The sequence below is a fragment of the Aptenodytes forsteri genome, unplaced genomic scaffold (genome assembly GCF_000699145.1).
Source record: "Aptenodytes forsteri isolate BGI_AS27 unplaced genomic scaffold, ASM69914v1 Scaffold411, whole genome shotgun sequence".
Lineage (NCBI taxonomy): Eukaryota > Metazoa > Chordata > Aves > Sphenisciformes > Spheniscidae > Aptenodytes > Aptenodytes forsteri.
In genome coordinates, this window is record NW_008794119.1 from 322,852 (window position 1) to 341,953 (window position 19,102).

The window sequence follows — 19,102 nt, forward strand, 5'->3', positions numbered from 1 at the left end:
GGTGTGGGGACGATGGCGGCGGCGGGGAGCGGCGCCTCCGGGAGCGGAATGGCGCAGAAGACGGGGGAGTTGGCCAACAACATGCAGGAGGCGCAGAGCATCGACGAGATCTACAAGTACGACCGCAAGCAGCAGCAGGAGATCCTGGCGGCCAAGCCCTGGACCAAAGAGTGAGTGAGAGCGGGGCCGGGCCGGGCGGCGGGGCCGGAGAGGCGGGCGGGGGGGGGGGGGGCGGAGCGGGGGCCGGGCTGGGCCGCCGCGGCGGGCGAGCAGCCACCATTATTTCAAGTACTGCAAGATCTCGGCGCTGGCGCTCCTGAAGATGGTGATGCACGCCAGGTCAGGGGGCAACTTGGAGGTGATGGGGCTCATGCTGGGCAAGGTGGACGGGGAAACCATGATCATCATGGACAGCTTCGCCCTGCCGGTGGAGGGCACCGAGACTCGCGTCAACGCTCAGGCGGCCGCCTACGAGTACATGGCTGCCTACATTGAAAACGCAAAGCAGGTAAGGAGAAGCAGCAGAGGGTGTTTCTCTCCTTCCGTGGTGTGGCTGCGGATCTTGTAAGCTAATCGCGCAGGAACATGTTCTGGGGTTTGCAGGCTTCCCCGCCTTCCCCCCCCCCCCCCCCCGACTCTTTGTCCGGTTGCCCTGTTTCTTCTCAAACGTGGCTAAGAGAACTGCGTCAGCAGCAAAGAACACAGACCCCTTTAAACGTTTTCACGTATATATTTCCATGTGTTACAGTAGGTCATCAAGTACTGGATTCTCCCTTTACAAATGATTTTCATTGCTCAGGAAGTGTTTTTGTGGCTGCAGCTGGTGGCTTGTGGATGGAACAAGGAGGGGGTGTGTTTCTAAAATAACTGATATAATACGTGTTCCTAAAAACATGTTTCTAGAAACAGTATGCTAAATTAAATATAAAATATGTATGTGTCAGAGATACTTACTATTTGTAGATCAGGAATATGATGTTTATTCTTACCTTCTTGCTTTTTGAAGTCTTACTGCATAGCCATGCTGCTGTTTTCCATAAAAATAAAGACATTTGTGAAGAAAATGCCAATGAAGGAATAAGTAAGTTTCCGTGCAACCTCATTATTCGTACTTATAATTTGGAAATTTTGATGAACTGACTCAGATGTCTCTTCCTCCTCTTCATCACCCTGTATTTAGAGATCCATGTCATATTAAGCCTGACTACGCAGTAAAATTCTCACATGCAGAAGGATAACAGAAATATGAATCTGCTTTGTGGCTGATGTAGAAACCAGCACAGCACATCAAAGCACCTGCTGACATGCTTCTTCCAATACAGGGCAATCCTATGCTATGAATGAGCATTGAAATAACTCTAACTCTCCAAGTTCAAATAGTTTTGAGGCCCATTTTACCCTGTGATTTTTCTTTAATCCTCAAAGTATTTTAAACGAGCTAAAATTAGAAGCTCCTTACTTATTCACTGGAGATAACAGAGAAGTATTTGGGTTATTGTGGAGAGTTTTACTTATATTCACAGCCTTACATAGAGTTAGAGATATTTAAATAGATGTGAATTAGGCTGGATCATAACATCAGAAAAGAGTAAACATAATCCAGATGTAGGTATATTCTGGGGCTTTTTTTAATAATTAATCTCTGTTTATGAGAAAATTTAGAAATAATTTATTTAATCTAGTTCCTTTTATCTGGAAGCTATTAATGTCATGATACTAATGCTGTTGTTGCAGAAAAGTAGGTAACTTGAAAAGATGTCTTTACCTAAAGACATATTCATACTATCCAGTTCTTAGGTAGAAATAATGGGTTTCAAAATAGTAAGTATATAGCATAAAATTAGTGTTTTTTAAATACGGTTAGTTTGTCTTATGTTTAAAACAGTCCAGGTTTGTGTAAGGAGTACTCATATGATAGGAAACATTTTTTTCTGGTTGTTTATATTGTACAGTTTTGTCTATAGTCCGTTTCACAATTTTGAAATTGAACTTGTGTGCAAATATAATAACTCAGCTTTACTGGTGCTCTGGCAGAGTTTGCATGCTGGCTGTTCCACATTCGATTTTGGCAAGCAGTTGTTCCTAGAATAACTCTCTTTAATATTAGATTGCAAATTGATACGTTCCCCTGCATAAGTACTTCACAGATGCCAATGTTCCAGTTATTTGCTTCTCCATGGGCAGGATGTGGTGCTAACACAGTCAAAATGTGTTATTTGGCTTTGAAAAATAACACACTTTCTTTAGTGTTTTGTTGGTCTCTCCTTCTCTACTATGGGAGATGTACAGAAAATATAAATATTATTCACCAATTCAAAAATAAAATAAATGTTCCATTCAGTAGGCAGTTTGTCTGTTCTGTCTCATCTTAACATTTTTCTGATTTAACCTTCCTGACATACTCAGTATTTGGCAAAACCAAGCAGGTGATGCATCCAAACACACAACTCTCAGTTAAGAATGGCATATAGGGTCGTACCAAAATTATTCAACTCAGTGTGGAGCAGCCAGTAAGCAATTCCTGAGAGAGGATTACAGAATTAGGTCCAGTGGTGGGTGTTTGTTCTCCTGGGGTTTTTTTATGTATGTTTGTTTGTTTGTTTTTCTTCCCGTATTTGTAGAGATAGCCAGGGGAATTATTTGGAAACTCCTATTTTGAGTTTTTCTGATCCTAAAAATCTCAAAAATTCATCTTTTGGCTTTCACAGCATGCTCTGGCAATGATTTCTGTCACTCTGGTGTTCGAAAACATGCCGCTTTGAAGTTATTTTTTAAACCTAGCAACAATCTCTCTATATGCCTCTGAGATGCGTTACTGTACTAAATAATGAACATTCATTCTCTACTGACATACCACACATTATATGAGACTAGATATACTTATGTCATATCCACCCTAAGAAATTTCTCTTCCGTGCTGAAGAGTCCTAGCTTGCTTACCATCTCACCACGTGGAATCTCTTCTGTACTTCAGCTGTCATTGAAGAAGGAGCTCCCGGCTCCTTGAAGTTCTTTGTTCTGTGGTAGTAACTGTAACAGAGAATGCTAATACTAGAGATTTTATGGTTTCTAGGAAATATTTTACCAAAATAAGGTGTATGTTTAGTATCTAGTTTAGTATTAGTAAGTTAGCATCGCGGGCTGTGTGTGTATTCTTTATGCTCTCACCGCGTTGTAGTATGCTGGAAGGCCCAATAGAGGGCAGCTGGTACTTTTGGAATGGAGGTTAACACTGGGTTTGTTTTCCTTCACTGCTGTTAGGTTGGTCGTCTAGAAAATGCAATTGGCTGGTATCACAGTCACCCCGGCTATGGCTGCTGGCTCTCTGGGATCGACGTCAGTACCCAGATGCTTAATCAGCAATTTCAAGAACCCTTTGTAGCAGTGGTTGTAAGTACTGGCTGATAGTTGATAAAACTGCATAGCAAATTGTGTTGAGGGGGGAATAATTTTTAGATTTCTGTCCGTTAACATTCTAGTAGTGTGTATTTTTGCATGATGGAAGTGTTTTATTGGTGTTGGTATTTTAAATTGGTGTTGGTATTTTAAATTGGTGTTGCTCCTTTTGCTTTGCTGGCCGCATACTGGTCAAACCAGGAGTATTGCTTACCGAGGCTGTTTTCACTGCGTTGTTCCAGGTATGGTAGCTCTGTACAAATCCATACATTACTCTTAACTTAAAGTCCTACTTGGTACTTTTGCAGAAAAATGTATTGAGCAATCCATATTCAACCTCCTGCAGCAGAACAAAATTCTGTTTCTTTTGTTCTCTTTGTTGCTTCTTCTGTCGAAGTAGAGCAAAGCGTGTTCACGGAGTTCCGTTACTTTGCATCTAAAATGCCTTTTAAATTAAATCGAAGGCATAGTACAAGGTAGAAGACCCCAGGAAATCTATCTTTGAAGAAAAGATCTGAAGAAACTCTTTGGGCCCTTCAGGGTCTTCCAGGCTTCGGAGCACATTTGAAATCAAAAGTAAACCTTATTTTAGCTACTACTTGTATAACCATTGCTACTGAAGGAAATAAAGGAAAAAAGACTGAAATTAGTCAGAAGGAATATAACTCTGATGGCAGAATTACATTAAAAAAGGATAAATGACCCTTAAGAAGTATTTCCACCATGTGAGTTCTCCTATGTTATGACATAATTTCACAGATTCAGAACACTTTCCTTGGGACTGCTTTTTCCTCCCCCCTCCCCAAATTATTTTTAAAATTAAACAGGGCATCAGTAAGTATGTTAGCAAGGAGATTCCTTCATTAGTTTCCTGTATTTTCCACCAAAATACAGCAGATCACACAATACTATTTCTTACCTCTAGTGGTTATAAGATTAAAATGAAGATTTTTTTTATTATGGTTTATTGATTGCTCTTAAGTGCAATTTCTTTCAAGTATTTGGGAAATAAGGAAAATGAGGTTGAAAAAATGGTCCATAGAAGGCTATTGATATTCCCATCTTTTCAGAGTCTCATACCAACAGATGCCAACTGAAAAAGTACTGTTTATGACAAAACTAATACAATTTGCACTAATTATGTTTCTGAAATACAATTACTGTAAAGTTAATTTATGCCTGTAATAATTTATAAAATGCATATAACAAGCATTATCTGTATTCCTACAGATTGATCCAACAAGAACAATATCTGCAGGAAAAGTAAATCTTGGAGCATTTAGGACATATCCTAAGGTAAATAGGTAAAATTATCTAGTGCGTGATCACTAAACTGTCTTTAAATTAATAGATTGGTTCTAAAGATTACTGCAGTTTGATCATCTGACAGTTTGATCTGCTGTACTGTATGTCATTGTTCATTCTGGAAGAAGGATGTGCTGATATACTGGGTATTGCGTGTCTTTGGAAATTGATCACATTTACAAAGGTTGACTTCTAGTTTGTTTTTCATAGATTTTTGGCAGTCTTAAATCAAATAGACTGACTAGATAGTGGAGCTGTCCTAAAATTATATAGCTCAATACAGCCATTTTTAATGGATATAGTTGTCGGTAGCATTCATCAAAATAGATTTATGTTAATTCTTCTCTATCATTTTTTAGACCTAAAACCAAATTTTAATAGCGTGTTTTATGTGTTGTAATCTGCTTTTCATTTTAGAAAAGCAGGATTCAAAACTAACTACTTAACTCTTTTCAAATAAATTTTACGAATCTTCGCAAAATAACGTACAAAAAAACCGAGTTAATTAAACAACGTGGAAAGGTTAGGCTAAAAACTAGGAAATCACATAAATATTGGAGATCTAGATCTCCAAATGCAGTCTTTTGTTTATACTTCTGGCAGAGCTATAACTGTGCTATTTAATTTCAATCTAAGAAAGTTCAGGTATATCCTTCAAATTTCCAGTTATTATTGACTCATCAAAAACTTCAGCTGACATTACATACAGTAAAACTGTAATGAACAAAAATGATTGTGAGAGATTCCCGGTTGCATTCAAGCATTATTTTTGTGTTGACAAATATACAAGAGATCTTCTTAGAACAGTTTGCGATTCAGAGAATATTCGCTTCTGTAGGCAAAACCACCTCATAAATGCTTCCAGAATTTTGAGCAGGGAGAAGAATCCTGCACCTGAAAACCAAACCGTATATAGAAAATGCATGTTAGAAGCGTATTTTTAGGGAGTCCTCACAGTGGTTTGTGGGCAGTTCTTGCCTAGTCAGTAGCTGTGAGTGGCTAAATAAGTAACTGAAGTTTTAGGTATCCCTAAGGCATATCCAAGGCATGGATGTTCCTTCCCTCTTCTCATGCCTCCTCTCTTCCCTCAAAAGAGGATTGAAATCACTTCCAAGAATAGGTAGAGAAATATTATCTTAGAAGAAGCTCGCTCTTTCTTTGATCTAAGAAATGATCCAATCATAGCTTGCCACCTTACTTGTTTGAAGAATCTCAACTATTGACCACTAGTTTGCTTCCAGCATGCTTTTTGATAGACCTGCAAATGTAATGACTGCTAGTAAAGCCAAATGTAAATCTGAGATCCAAGAAAATTCCAAATGTCAGGCTACAGGGGGAAATTTCATTTTCCCTAGGAAAAATAAACTAGAATTGCATAAACTAGATTTTTTGTGAAGTGCTTTAAAAGAGTTTAGGCATTTTAAAAAGTCCCAAAATTACTGTGTCATCTTTGCCCTTTGTTGAATTTTTAGGGCTATAAACCTCCAGATGAAGGTCCCTCTGAATACCAGACTATTCCGCTTAATAAAATAGAAGATTTTGGTGTACATTGTAAACAGTAAGTAACATAAAAACTACTAACTCTAGCACAAGTTCTCAATTTTTGTGTTTAGGTTAGTGATTCAGTTCGGAAAAGTACATTTCTTGGAGTGTTTCAGATCTTGAGGTTCTTTGTTGCTTTAGCACTGTTGGTTTTGTGAAAAAGTGTTATTGTTATTTATTAGGAGATATTTTAAGGGCGAACTGTTACAAAAATGGAAGATGAACCTGGTTAAAAGCTTTAGCAGTTGATTCCTGAACACCTTTAAGTAGTGGTGCTTTCTTAGCGCAGGGAGGAAAGGGTCAGATGTAGATTTAGCAGCAGGGCTAAGGAGACTGTAATCTGTCAGCTCTTCTGAGTAGTGGCAAGTGCTGTGCATCTTTTTATCCTGCGTCACTGGGCATGTTAAGATTGTTTCTGTCTTTGGTAGGATTGGAAAGTGCAGCTGCTTCAAGGATAACATCAGCAACAGGAAGAATTACCGCTTTTTCTCTCTCTCCTGCTAGTTTACTGTCCATGAATTAAAAAGGTAGTTTAGTTTTAACCATCCTTTCTTTAACTGTTCTATCCCCAGCCACATATTCCTCATTTCATACCTACGTTTACTTACTTGGCAAGCATTTGTTTTGCCAGGTGAGTCCCCTGATCTGGTCCATCTTGTGGGAGCACACACGTTCTTGCTGCTTAAGCTAAGGTGGGATGGAAAGTAGAGACAGATGTTGGAGACACAGTGTTTGCAAAGAACAGCTAAGGAAAGATGGGACTGCTTCTTTCAATAACGACCTGGTTTCAATTCTACCTTCAGCTGTAGAACAGCTTAAGCATCTGTGTACAGAGAACTTGAAGATCTCATTGACACCAGTATGTCCTGTAGGCTGTTGCATAATTTTTTCACGGTTTTAGTGCATGGATATCTGTTCTTCAGTGCATTTATAGCTGCATGCAAAGTCTAACCCTGAAGAGATGAAGAAATTAAAACAATTGGAATTGGTCTTCCGATCCAATTTGAGGAAAAAAACAGAACAGTAGCTACACAGAAATCTTTGTAGAACTGTAATGTTCCTGTCATTTCAGAGTAGTCCTTATAAGTCTGGCATTGGCCATAAACCCATGCTTTTAAGCTTGAAAGGATGATATGTTTTATCCTTTCTATTTTAGAGGTGGCCAATTTGGGAGAGCTCATTTGGTGGTTTTTTTGAAGTTGGAAGTGCTTAATAGTTATCATTATAATCTCCATCTCAGGAAGTTGTCTTCTTGTACAAGCCATTTCTTTCCATCCAAACCATGAAAATATTTTCCAGTCTTTCCTAGAAGGAAACAGCAGTTAGGCAAAGAGAGGGAATTAAAACTGGAAATTTGTCACGTTACTGAATTCCTGATAATACAAAAGACTAGACTGGTGGTGTCCTCTCAGTAGTATGGGTAGTCTAAGAATTAAAAGTTTAGAGAACTTGAATGAACCATAGAGCCATAGAATCATTTAGGTTGGAAAAGACCTTTAAGATCATCGAGTCCAACCGTTAACCTAGCACTGCCAAGTCCACCAGTAAACCATGTCCCTAAGCGCCACGTCTACGCATCTTTTAAATACCTCCAGGGATGGTGACTCAACCCTTTCCCTGGGCAGCCTGTTCCACTGCTTGACAACCCTTTCGGTGAAGAAATTTTTCCTATATCAAGTCTAAACCTCCCCTGGCACAACTTGAGGCTGTTTCCTCTTGTCCTATCACTTGTTACTTGGGAGAAGAAGAGACCGACACCCACCTTGCTACAACCAGGTAGTTGTAGAGAGTGAAAAGGTCTCCCCTGAGCCTGCTTTTCTCCAGGCTAAACAGCAACAGTTCCCTCAGCCGCTCTTCATCAGACTTCTTCTCTACACCCTTAATGATCCTGTCTGTTTGGAATGCCAGTGACTACTAATTGCTTCACAGTAGCAGTCTGGATAATCTTAAGTCAAACTTCTCTCCTTTAATTGGTGTTCAATGCCCAATGTGAAACTGCTTCCATTTAATCTTTTTAAGTAAGTTTATTACACTATTCCTCAAACAACTTTGATTTCTAATTTTGAATCTGCCACACATCTCTTTGAAGAACTGACAGTACCTCATTTTTCTTAGCGTATGTGAAATAAGGGTATTTGTTCTTCAAAAATATTGAAGTGTGGTGTGTTGGTAGATTTTAAAGCATTGTTATCTCAGATGGAATTTCTTACAGAAATACCAAGCAAAATACCTTTCCAGAGAAATCAAGAGATAATAGGATTATTGATAACCTGCTCAAGAATTTCCTGATCAAAATAAAGTTTAATATAGCTCTCTAATGTTGCAGTAATTCACCTACACTAATGACTTTGCATAGCTCAGCTTTCTATCCACTTTATCATCTCTTGTGAATTCTGTAGCACCACTAAAAACTGGCTTTCAGAATAGGTATGGTAGAACATAAGATTGTTTGCCTGTTTGTAACATTTACTGCTATCAAACATTCCTAATTGAGTTAGAGGTGATATATGCAAAACTGCAGTCATCTGTAAGTAACAATTATTACAGTATTGAAGATTCCAAGCATGGAACAGGGCATCATTGCATTGCACAAGAAGTTGTTAAGAGAATAATTAAAAAAATCTTGCAATCTCATTAAATAGAACACAGCAGTATGTGTGGGGATTATGTGTACCTGTATTAAAGCTATATATGAAATACTTACGGAACATCTTTTAGAGTTAGAATTGGAACTGGGGGTAACCTTTTTACTGTTCAGTGCTTTGAATTTTTGAAGATATTTGTCATTGATAAGGATTGTTTGAGATGGATGTATTTTGGGTGTCACAGCCAAACAAGACATGTTTAGATGGAAGCTTATTTTGTTTGCATGTTTGTTTTTAAAGGTATTATGCTTTAGAAGTCTCGTACTTTAAATCATCTTTGGACCGTAAATTGCTTGAGCTTTTGTGGAATAAGTACTGGGTGAACACTCTCAGTTCTTCTAGTTTGCTTACTGTAAGTACCATAGTATGCTATCATGTGCATGTATTAATTCATTAGTGCTGAAAGCCAGACCCTCTACTGTAAAACGCTTAATGGGACACTGGTAGATATAGAAACACATTAAGAATCTATTCGTCAGATTAAACAAGAAAGGAAGGCTTTCCTAATCATAAATACTGAAATGTTCCTTATATCTGCTCTTTAGAAGTAGAAGGTGGGAATAACTTTTATGTTTAATTTTACTGACTTATCTAGATGCTTAGATTTTGTCTTAAACACCTTTTAACCTTCTATCTCTTTACAGCACTGGAATGAATAGTATGCCTTAAAATAATGGCATTGAATAAGTAAACACTTTAAAAAAACCAAACAAACAAAAAACCCCACCAAAACCCAAAAAACCACAATGGAACTGTTAAAACGAGGTTGCAACAGAAATACTGCAGGTAGACCTTCAATGTAACAGCTCATCATCAAAACCTTCCTTCTGCAAAAGCCAATTTTATGCCTTTTCTCTTGGTCAAAACCAACTGAGTTTTACTTACTCTTTCGTAATTTAGGACATGGGCTGAAAGTAATAGAGAGTGCCCATTTCAGGCTTTAGGTATTGAGCGTTTGTCAGATGTTCAGCTTCTGTTCTCTCAACCACCACTTGTGTGCCACTCGTGTTCTGTATCACTTCAGTTGCAGATAGAGGTTAAAATGTGCAGTACTACAGTCTTAAAGGCTCTTTTCAGGTTTTGTTTATTTTGTGTATAAATGCTTGAATTTATAGCTTAGAATTCAATATGTTTATCACCTTCTTTCTCCTAAGAATGCTGACTACACCACTGGCCAAGTCTTTGATTTGTCTGAAAAATTAGAACAGTCGGAAGCTCAGCTTGGAAGGGGCAGTTTCATGCTGGGTTTAGAGACTCATGATAAGAAGTCAGAAGACAAACTTGGAAAAGCAACAAGAGACAGGTAAAATAACGCATACTTGTGTTCTTCCCTGTAAAAAGTGTTATTTTGTTTTAAACTTTTTATCATGCTTTTAATTGTAACCTACCAATTCAATTGTAACCTACCAAGATTATAGATAAAAATGATTAGATTATAGATAAGAATGAGAGACTCCAAATGTCACTAGTTATTTTTGAAAGTTTAGGAAGATCTTGCCTTTATTAAACCTACAATGGCTTTTCAATCTTTGTTTCTGGAATAAATTCAACTCTAGTTTGTAGTTCATTAAACAAAAAAATCCCCGTTAAATTCCATCAGTATACGGCAAACCAAAAAAGATGTTTTCTGTCAAATGCAAAATGGTAGCATTGCTAGAAAATAGCACATTTTATGTGGCTAATCAGGTTTAAACTAACAGTAACTAAAATTATTATATAGAACATGATTTTAAGAACTAGTGCTAACAGTCCAGTAAGTTTAGTTTATACTTGGGTAATACTTTCATTCACTTAAGAACTCCCTTTTTTTCATATTTCTTAATTAATACCTCCTTTTTCCACAAATAAGGGGTTTTTTTGTTGTTTTGTGTTGTGTTTTGTTTCTAAGAAGTAGATTACAGACATTCTGGCTTTTATATTTAGCTACCCTGCCTGATAGCAAATACTTGCTATTATCAGTTAATTAACTTATTATCACTGGGCGTGCAGCATTATTTCAAAGAAGCTATAGTGTTTTCCCTCGGTGTTCCTGATATGTTTGTTGGTAATCAGCTCTTTTCTTTTTTGAGCTTTGAAGTACAAAAGTTGCTTCTCACTAATACTTACCTCTCTCTCCCAATAGTCTTAAGAATGATATGTGTGCTTAGACTATCTATATAATGTTACAGTCACCATTTTTCCAAGTAAAATCTTTAACAAAGGGTTATGGTGTCCAACAAGTCATACAGTATCTTGGGCTGTTCAAGAACATTGTATTTGGCAAATTCCAGACTTCAAAAACCAATAATGCTGCACTGTACATGCTAGTACAATCTCAGGTCCATCTGTGGAGAAGACAGGACTCACCTGCATGCATCTTAGGAGCGTTCTGAGTGAGGTATAATTCCATTTAATAAGGAACAATTCTGTAGAATCCCTTGGAACAGACTGCAAAAATGGAATAAAATCTGGGACGTTCTACTTTTCAGATTTGGAGGTTTTCTGGTCCTCTTCCTCATCATTTTCTCCTGATACATAGAAGAGTTTTCTTGTATTCTCTTCCCTCCCACCCCCGCCACGTTAGCAATATGTGCCATAGTACAAACTTTACTAAGGAACTAATTTTTGACATACCAGATGAGTGGTGGGTTTATTGATAGGTTAAAAAATCAAGAGACAAAAAGGAGGCCTTGTGTGAAGAGACTGATTTATAAATAAATTATTTACATCTTGCTCAGTATGACTCAGGTGAACACGGGCTTTGCCTTAATAAAGAGAGGAGTCATCTTGTGTTGGACAAATCTTTGTTCCCCAGTAAGCAGTGGGGGAATACCTGCAAATGTAGTATGGTCATTGCTAAATAGAATCAGAGTTGCTGTTGTGCTAGTGTCTTCTGTGCATTTGTTTCCTTGTTATGGAAAGTTAACAGCTGTTACAAGTTTTCTAACAAATGTGATTGAGTTGGAGGGGGCTTGACTTTGTAGAAGTTAATACCCATTTAGACTATTCTAGTTGCAGAATACATTTGCAATGGAGTTAAGGCTGTTGCTAACTCAAAACAGCCAGGTTAGGTGATACCTCCCAGTTCCTGTAGTGAAACAGTTACAATAGTGAAACAGTTACAATAGTAATGCTTTAAAGACACGAGAAGGATGGAGTTGCTGACAAGTTTGCTTTGATTTTGATCCCTGTTTGGTGTCCCATAATACTGACCGCATTTTATTTTCACGTTGCTCTCATGTGCTTACAGTTATTCTAAGAAATAACTCCTCCTCTGATCACCCTACTATATTATTTCTTGCAGTGTTTCTAGAGATCTTTCTTTTCTGTTTTTATTTAGTCATCGTCAGTAGTTAGTTTATAAATTGTAAGACTGGAAGGGATTGTTGTTGTCATCAATTCTGCTTTGCTGTGTAACAGAGGCTACTGTAGTTCCCAAAATGGATTGTAACACTTTTACAGATGCATGTTTTTCTTCAACTAATAATCTTTCCTAAGAAAAGACAGTAGAAGACTTGTACAGACACCAGGACAATTGATTCAGTGGCACCTAAATTACTTTCAAGAAATAATGTTGCAAAGTTTGCTAAAGGATTATTGGGTGTACCTGTTTTAGGAAAAACAGTAGTGTAAGACATTAGCATAAAGGTGCTTACACTTGGCTGTATGATCTTTTCTGTTACTGTGCATACACATCTCTCAGAGCCATTTTCTAAGAGCACATACGCATTAGCCAAACTCTGCTCCAAGCCAACTTCCTTTGCCCAGGATTCCTTTTATCTATCTAGTAGTAATTTGTCCCTATTCTCCATGCTTTCAGGGCTGATTCATCTTTTGCATTTGTATATTCTGTTCTGAGACATTTTTATTTGTTAGTTTGACACTACATCCCCTAAAGCCAGGCACACTGGATGAAACTTGGATCAATAGGAATCCTCTCAGCTGTTTGGGGGTTTTGCACGTTACATATTTTGACTAATAACTGATTAGCTCTATAAACTCTTCCTTTAATGTTCTCTGTAAAGTTTCTCAGAGGAGCTATGGTTACTGTGCACTACTGGCCTAGGGTTGGGCAAAGGAGATAAGGTAGAAACAGTGAGAGCCTTCAGGTATTGGTAACAGCTGGTAGCTCCATTCCCCCAGGGCTGGTTTTTTTTTTTTTTTTTTATTTTTTGGTTCTGAGGACCCCAAAGGACACCTCCCGTGGACACTACATCCCCTAAAGCCAGGCACACTGGATGAAACTTGGATCAATAGGAATCCTCTCAGCTGTTTGGGGGTTTTGCACGTTACATATTTTGACTAATAACTGATTAGCTCTATAAACTCTTCCTTTAATGTTCTCTGTAAAGTTTCTCAGAGGAGCTATGGTTACTGTGCACTACTGGCCTAGGGTTGGGCAAAGGAGATAAGGTAGAAACAGTGAGAGCCTTCAGGTATTGGTAACAGCTGGTAGCTCCATTCCCCCAGGGCTGGTTTTTTTTTTTTTTTTTACTTTTTGGTTCAGATGACCACAGAGCTCACTTCCTGTTGTTAGTGTAAGATGTCCTAAATTGCCAGACAAAGAAGTTTTCTGGAATTGGTCTTTGTGTGTATAGTGCTCATCAGTTTGCTTTTGAAGTAACAAAAAGCTGTTGGCAACAATGGCTAAACTGCTGTGTGTGACTTTTCCTTTCTGGACAGTTGTTAAGATTCATGGGGTTATGGGCACCCTGAACTTCCAAAACAGCTGAATATCTTCAAATAAAATGACAGTTCAGTTCAGTGTTTGGCCAACGTTGAATTTATGCTTGTTTTTCAGCTGCAAGACCACCATAGAAGCTATACATGGATTGATGTCTCAGGTTATTAAGGATAAACTTTTTAATCAAATTAATATAGCTTGAAGTGCATCACCAACTGATATGCATCTCCAAAGCAGAAAAAGTCATGGTTTCTTTCGCTTGGACTTGTTCAGTTTGGGAAATGAAGCTGGAGTGGAAAATTACTCATTTAATTTGTAGTACTTTAATATTTCCCACCTGTCTGACCAGTTTTAAAGAACAAAATGTTCTGAAATGTAGTGCAACTTTTTGTTCTTTATCATAAAACACAACCAGTTTGGAGAATTGTTCCAAAAGAAAAATAAATGTGACTCACTGGATTTTGCTCTTAGGTATTTATCTCTATTATCCAACTGCAATAAAACAATTTTGAAAATGAGTGTTTTGGGGCTTGAATTTTTTGGCAAACATTCATTTCCTCTTACTCTTTTTCTGATTGTTCCGTAGAAAAGCTTTGTCCACTCGGTTAGATGAGCTAGGTAACCTATGCAGTATAAGAAGTTTGTTTCTCAGATTTTCATTTCTGTGTTTAATTTTAAGAATCGAAATCTCATTTGCTTATCTTTTCACAAGTTATTAAATCTAATGGAACCTTTCCGGATTTAGTTTTACTGGTCCAGCCAGAAATGTTTTCTTCTCACAGTGATGAAACATTCGTGCATGATACAACAGTATTTTGCTTGTAGCTTCACAGTTATGATGGACATTTTATATTTCTAAGTAGTCAAGTAACGACCAGTTCTGCAGTGAAACTAATAATACAGTTATGTACCATTATTTTTCTCCTGCTCACCTTCTATTGCTTGTCATAGTCACTTGTTGCATGCAAAGGAACAAAATGAAAAATTATTATCTCTGAAATACACATTAGGCTAATTTAGGGTCACAGATACTAAAATGCATTAATCATAATCGCTGGCTTACAACATGGTGCTGCTGCAGGGCTGATCTAAGTTTGTTTTGGAGGCTTTCATACTGCATTTCAATAATTCAAGATGTTTGGATTTCTTTTCAGTTTTTATACTTAATCCTGAGTTTCCTGGGGTTTTTGGAATGTTTACTTTTGGGATAATATATAACATGCTTTATACAATATGCCATTACACTTTATACCTTAAGTAACTGATATTCCTTTTCAGCCTTAACTCTGCCTTGATGTGGGTTTTGTTTTTGTTTTGGTCTGGAAATTTTAATAGCTATTATTCATTTGGGGCTTTTCATGCAAATGGATTCCAGTGTATTTGAAGCTGAGATGCAAGTTATACATTTATCATTCAGCCTGGAAAATGCAGATACCCCGAAGCAGAAATTCATCAAGAGTTTTGAAGCAGCAGCATCCAACAGCATAGGAAAAACATACTTATGCAGAGCTAGTAAAGTTGAGATAATTATCAGATGTGCAGTTTGATAGGAGAACAATTTTACGCTTCTCCCAGCATGGCAGTGGTGGTGGGGAGGCAGGAGAAGAAAGCTGTGGTATTTTAATATTCAAAGCTATTAATTTTCTTGGAAATGGCAGCGATAGACTCCTGTACAGGCAAGCACAGTACATAAGCCCACAGCAGTACCTCTTAAGTTCAAGGAAGACACAGCAAGTGTACCTGGCCAGTAACTTTTCCTACTTATTTTCTTCCACGGGTGTTTGTGAGACTTTAAATTTTAGCACACAGCCCTTGTCCCACTCAATATGTGTTTACACAAAGAAGTATGCTGCTTTTGTGAGATAAATACCTATTAGGAAATATAACCTATGTTGCCACTTTATAGAATTCTCTTTGCATAGCATGATCCAAAAGTTTTAGACACCTGAAATATAAAATAATAGTTTAATCTCATATTAGTCTATTTAGTGTATTTAAACTGTCCTCATTTGTGATAGCAGTGAGCTGAAATTTCATGCACATAAGCTCAGACTGAATGTTTTTAGTCACAGTTGGCTTTAAAATACCAAGTTGTTTTATAAACTATAGGAATATGAATGCTGATGCTTGAATGCTGATGTAAACAGTTGTCCATTGAGTCATGTGTTGTTACTTGCTGAGCATAGTGTTATAACTCAATTTAAAATGATACATGTAGTGTGGCTATACCTGTGCCCTGTGCAGGATCCTTTCTGCACCGTTCAGGAACCAAAATAACAATGCCCTTGTCTTTGATCAACCATTTTTAATGCTAGCGTTATTCCAAATTCTGCCTTAACTGAGATCAGAATTCCATGCGTTGAAGATCATTGCCATAAAGGAGTCATCCAATATGTACGTGCACGCACACAAGTGTATCCTAAATGATGGAGAATCATTGAGGGATAGAAGGTAAGCCTTAATTCTACCAAATAGTTTTGAGACCTTAAAAGTATTAGGAATAAAGGTATTCTTGAAAACAATGCATGTTGTATATCAGCAAATACGTGAATTCGTTCTTCCACATATGCACCCACTTTTTATTTAGAAATTAGTTTATGCAAATGAGTGCCACATACCAGGTAATTATTTTGACAGCTAAAGTAATTCAGTACATACTAAAGCACATGCAAATAGGTTCTCTTTATTTAACTTTTTGAGACAAGCATGCATACAAAAATTCTGAGCGCCTTTGACATTTTAATAAATAAAAATTCAATGACCACAATTAATTTCTTCATCTGACAGTATTTGCCAACAGATATTAAAATTACGGAATGCTGAAAATGCTGAATTGTGTTTGAACTTCTTCCCTCTCCTCTTCTTCTGTTTTTCTTTTTTCAATTTGTCCTGTATGCTCACCTTTCTCATGTATGCAAATTGCATTTTTAAACAATTTATACATTCTAATCTCAAGAAAATCCAAAGAAATTATGCATATTTGTAACAATCAAATACCAAGGACTAAGCTGTAATTCCTGATGAGTACCAGTTTGCCTTTATTGTGCGCAGGCTTTAAGAAGAGCCTTTCAGATTTATTCTGTGATTACTGGGACAGTCAAAGATGTTTCATTGTCCTGTCAGGCCTCCTTCTCCTTTGAAGTTCCCTTCGAATGTTTGGTAAGAACTGGAATGGCAGCTCCTATAAATTAATTTTCTTGCCTGAAGATTGAATGGTTGTGTCTCTGTTGCCACATGGAACCAGAAAAAAGACATAATTTTTCTTGCCTTTTTTTTTAAATTTGCTGAATGAAGCAATGCAGCTGTGAGAGACTGGCTTCTATTTCTGTTCACCCGTTGTCCTAACTTCCAGTCCACCTAAAATGCAAATAGGCAAGAGAAGGTAAGGGGTTATGGGAAACACCCTGCTGGTTGGCCATCTCTAACAGCAGCCATAGGAGTGCTGCTGGGGAAGAGCACGTGAACCTGGCCACTTTTTTTACCTGTTTTGAATGGATCTAGTAGCTTTATAGAGTATTTCTAGTTCTAATAGCATGGCATGTGCCGATTAACAGTTTTGTTTGCCTTACCCTCCACCTTTATGATTTATTAGTTTTCATCATATCGTCACCTCAGCCTTCTCTTCAAATTGAGAAGTTTCAGGTTTTTCATGCTGTTGTTACAAAGCTGCCACTTTGCCCACTTGATTTTAGTTGGCCTCCATACCATGTCTCATCCTGCTTTGTGCTTGACACACAGAGCCCAGAACTGCGCTGTACTCAAGATTGGGGTGCACCAAAGTTTTATAGAGAGGCAAAATAGTTCTCCCTTGTTCTCAGTACCCTTCCTGGTGACACCCAGTGTTTCGCTGACTTATTTGGTTGCTGCTGCACATCAAGCTGATGATTTCACAATCTTAAAAACTGCTTAAGTTTGAATTGGTAGGTACAACTCTGGAAGGCATTGTGCAGGCATGGTTCAGATTTTCCCAAGATGCATTTATTACATCGAAGCTCCTCTGCCACATTTTTGCTCGCTCAGTTTTGCGAGATCCTTTTGGAGTTCCTCACCATCAGCGCGGTATTTGACTACCCAGAAGACCTAAGTTACCAGCTGAAAATTTCGAGATATTTAGTTATCTTTAACTCTTCGGTTTCATCTGATTGACATGCTCATTTCAGAGAGGAGTTTACCCCAATGATACTGACTGTATTTTATAATGTATTGTCATACTTCTGGACAGTAAAGTCAAATGCAAGATACTGTGCTATGACGAAATTCAAGCTTGGCTTGTCTTTATAATTCAGTACAATGTGTAGCCATCGTTTCATATTCTGAATATCCAGAATACTGCACAGGGAATAGTAACTCAACTATAGGACAAACTTTTGAAAATAAACACATTGGAGGAGAAACGTTGAATTGCAGTGACTGCAGGGAAGAATGTTTTGCTCTCTAAAGGCTGTACGCTGGAGAAGGAGATGGTTTCAGGCCTAGTGCATGAATGATGAGGTGCAGATGTAGGGCTCATGCATGCGTAATTATTCATTTATCTTGCATATGCCTGCACTGTATCTGACTGCTGTGTGTGTATACATATATAAAACTGAAAATAAGCACTTCAGAAACTTGCAAAGTTGTATTCCTGGATTATTTTAAAAGTAACTAATGGCAATAGAAACATTTCAAACATATATATATGGTATATCTGAGGTATCTGGTCATGCAAAGCAGGGATACTTCTTTTTCTCAGATTTTATATGTAGCCAAGACACTTAAGGTAGTGAAATTTTGCTTTGAAGTCCCACATAAACAATTGGATTACCTACTCAGTAGATACGTTCTTAACTAATCTGTAAAAGGTAACATCTGTGCTCTGGTGGCATTTGCTTTAGGAATGTTTGTGGATAGTGTTTAACAAAACTGTAAAAAGCTAAATTAGGTGATCAGGCTGTTAGGGCCAGTTTTTCTCTAAATAATTCTGCATCCAGCAGCCCCCATTTGTACCACTAAGCACCCAGATTTTGAAAAACTCGGTACTTACTCAGAGGGAAAATGGGAGTTACTAGACGTTAAGTGTTTCCCTAGGTCTCTTACATTAGATGTCCGCTGGAGACCAAGCCTTTCTGAAGGATTAGCCCTAATTGGGAGTTTTAAGCAATAATCTTGATACACTGAAGAAAGCCAAATTTTAGAAAATGTTTTGGTCCCCAAAACTCTCTCTGGCACCGTTAGCTGCCAGTATCTGGATTTTGTTACAAACTCTGTAATCTTTATTCTTATAAGCAATCTTTGTATGAACCTCACTGAAGTCAAGAACTGTTTTTGCTTTAGAAAAAGCTAATAAAAAGGCTAACCTTAATCTTTTGCTTTTGAGCAGCGTCACAGCGTCGCAAGTTCTTCAGTCATCCCTTGCCTCACATTCACACCAGGCCAGAAGAAATATTCCTTGAGCTTTTCATAAATTATCTTTGATTCTAGTACTGGAATAACAGGCAGTTGTGAGCTGGCTACAACAGCTCTGTTCACCGTCTATCTCAGATATTCCCTGGAAAACTCTCCTTACCCCACA

At 37.7% G+C, this 19,102-nt stretch overlaps 1 protein-coding gene across 1 annotated transcript; it reads left to right on the forward strand.

Moving 5' to 3' along the window:
• The first annotated feature begins 6 nt into the window (after nucleotides 1–6).
• On the forward strand, nucleotides 7–14,069 carry COPS5 (COP9 signalosome subunit 5). Its single transcript, XM_009276661.2, has 8 exons — nucleotides 7–170; nucleotides 274–508; nucleotides 3,262–3,390; nucleotides 4,627–4,692; nucleotides 6,174–6,259; nucleotides 9,129–9,240; nucleotides 10,043–10,191; nucleotides 13,669–14,069. Exons 1-8 carry the CDS (start codon nucleotides 13–15, stop codon nucleotides 13,751–13,753), a joined length of 1,020 nt encoding a protein of 339 aa, XP_009274936.1. The 5' UTR covers nucleotides 7–12; the 3' UTR covers nucleotides 13,754–14,069.
• The last annotated feature ends 5,033 nt before the right edge of the window (nucleotides 14,070–19,102 follow it).

Excerpts from the sequence above, each read along its gene's own strand:
- COPS5 (XM_009276661.2), top strand. The coding sequence starts at position 13 with ATGGCGGCGGCGGGGAGCGGCGCCTCCGGGAGCGGAATGGCGCAGAAG. Across the intron at positions 509-3,261 it reads ACATTGAAAACGCAAAGCAG|GTTGGTCGTCTAGAAAATGC; the intron begins GTAAGGAGAAGC and ends CACTGCTGTTAG. Across the intron at positions 9,241-10,042 it reads GTTCTTCTAGTTTGCTTACT|AATGCTGACTACACCACTGG; the intron begins GTAAGTACCATA and ends CTTTCTCCTAAG.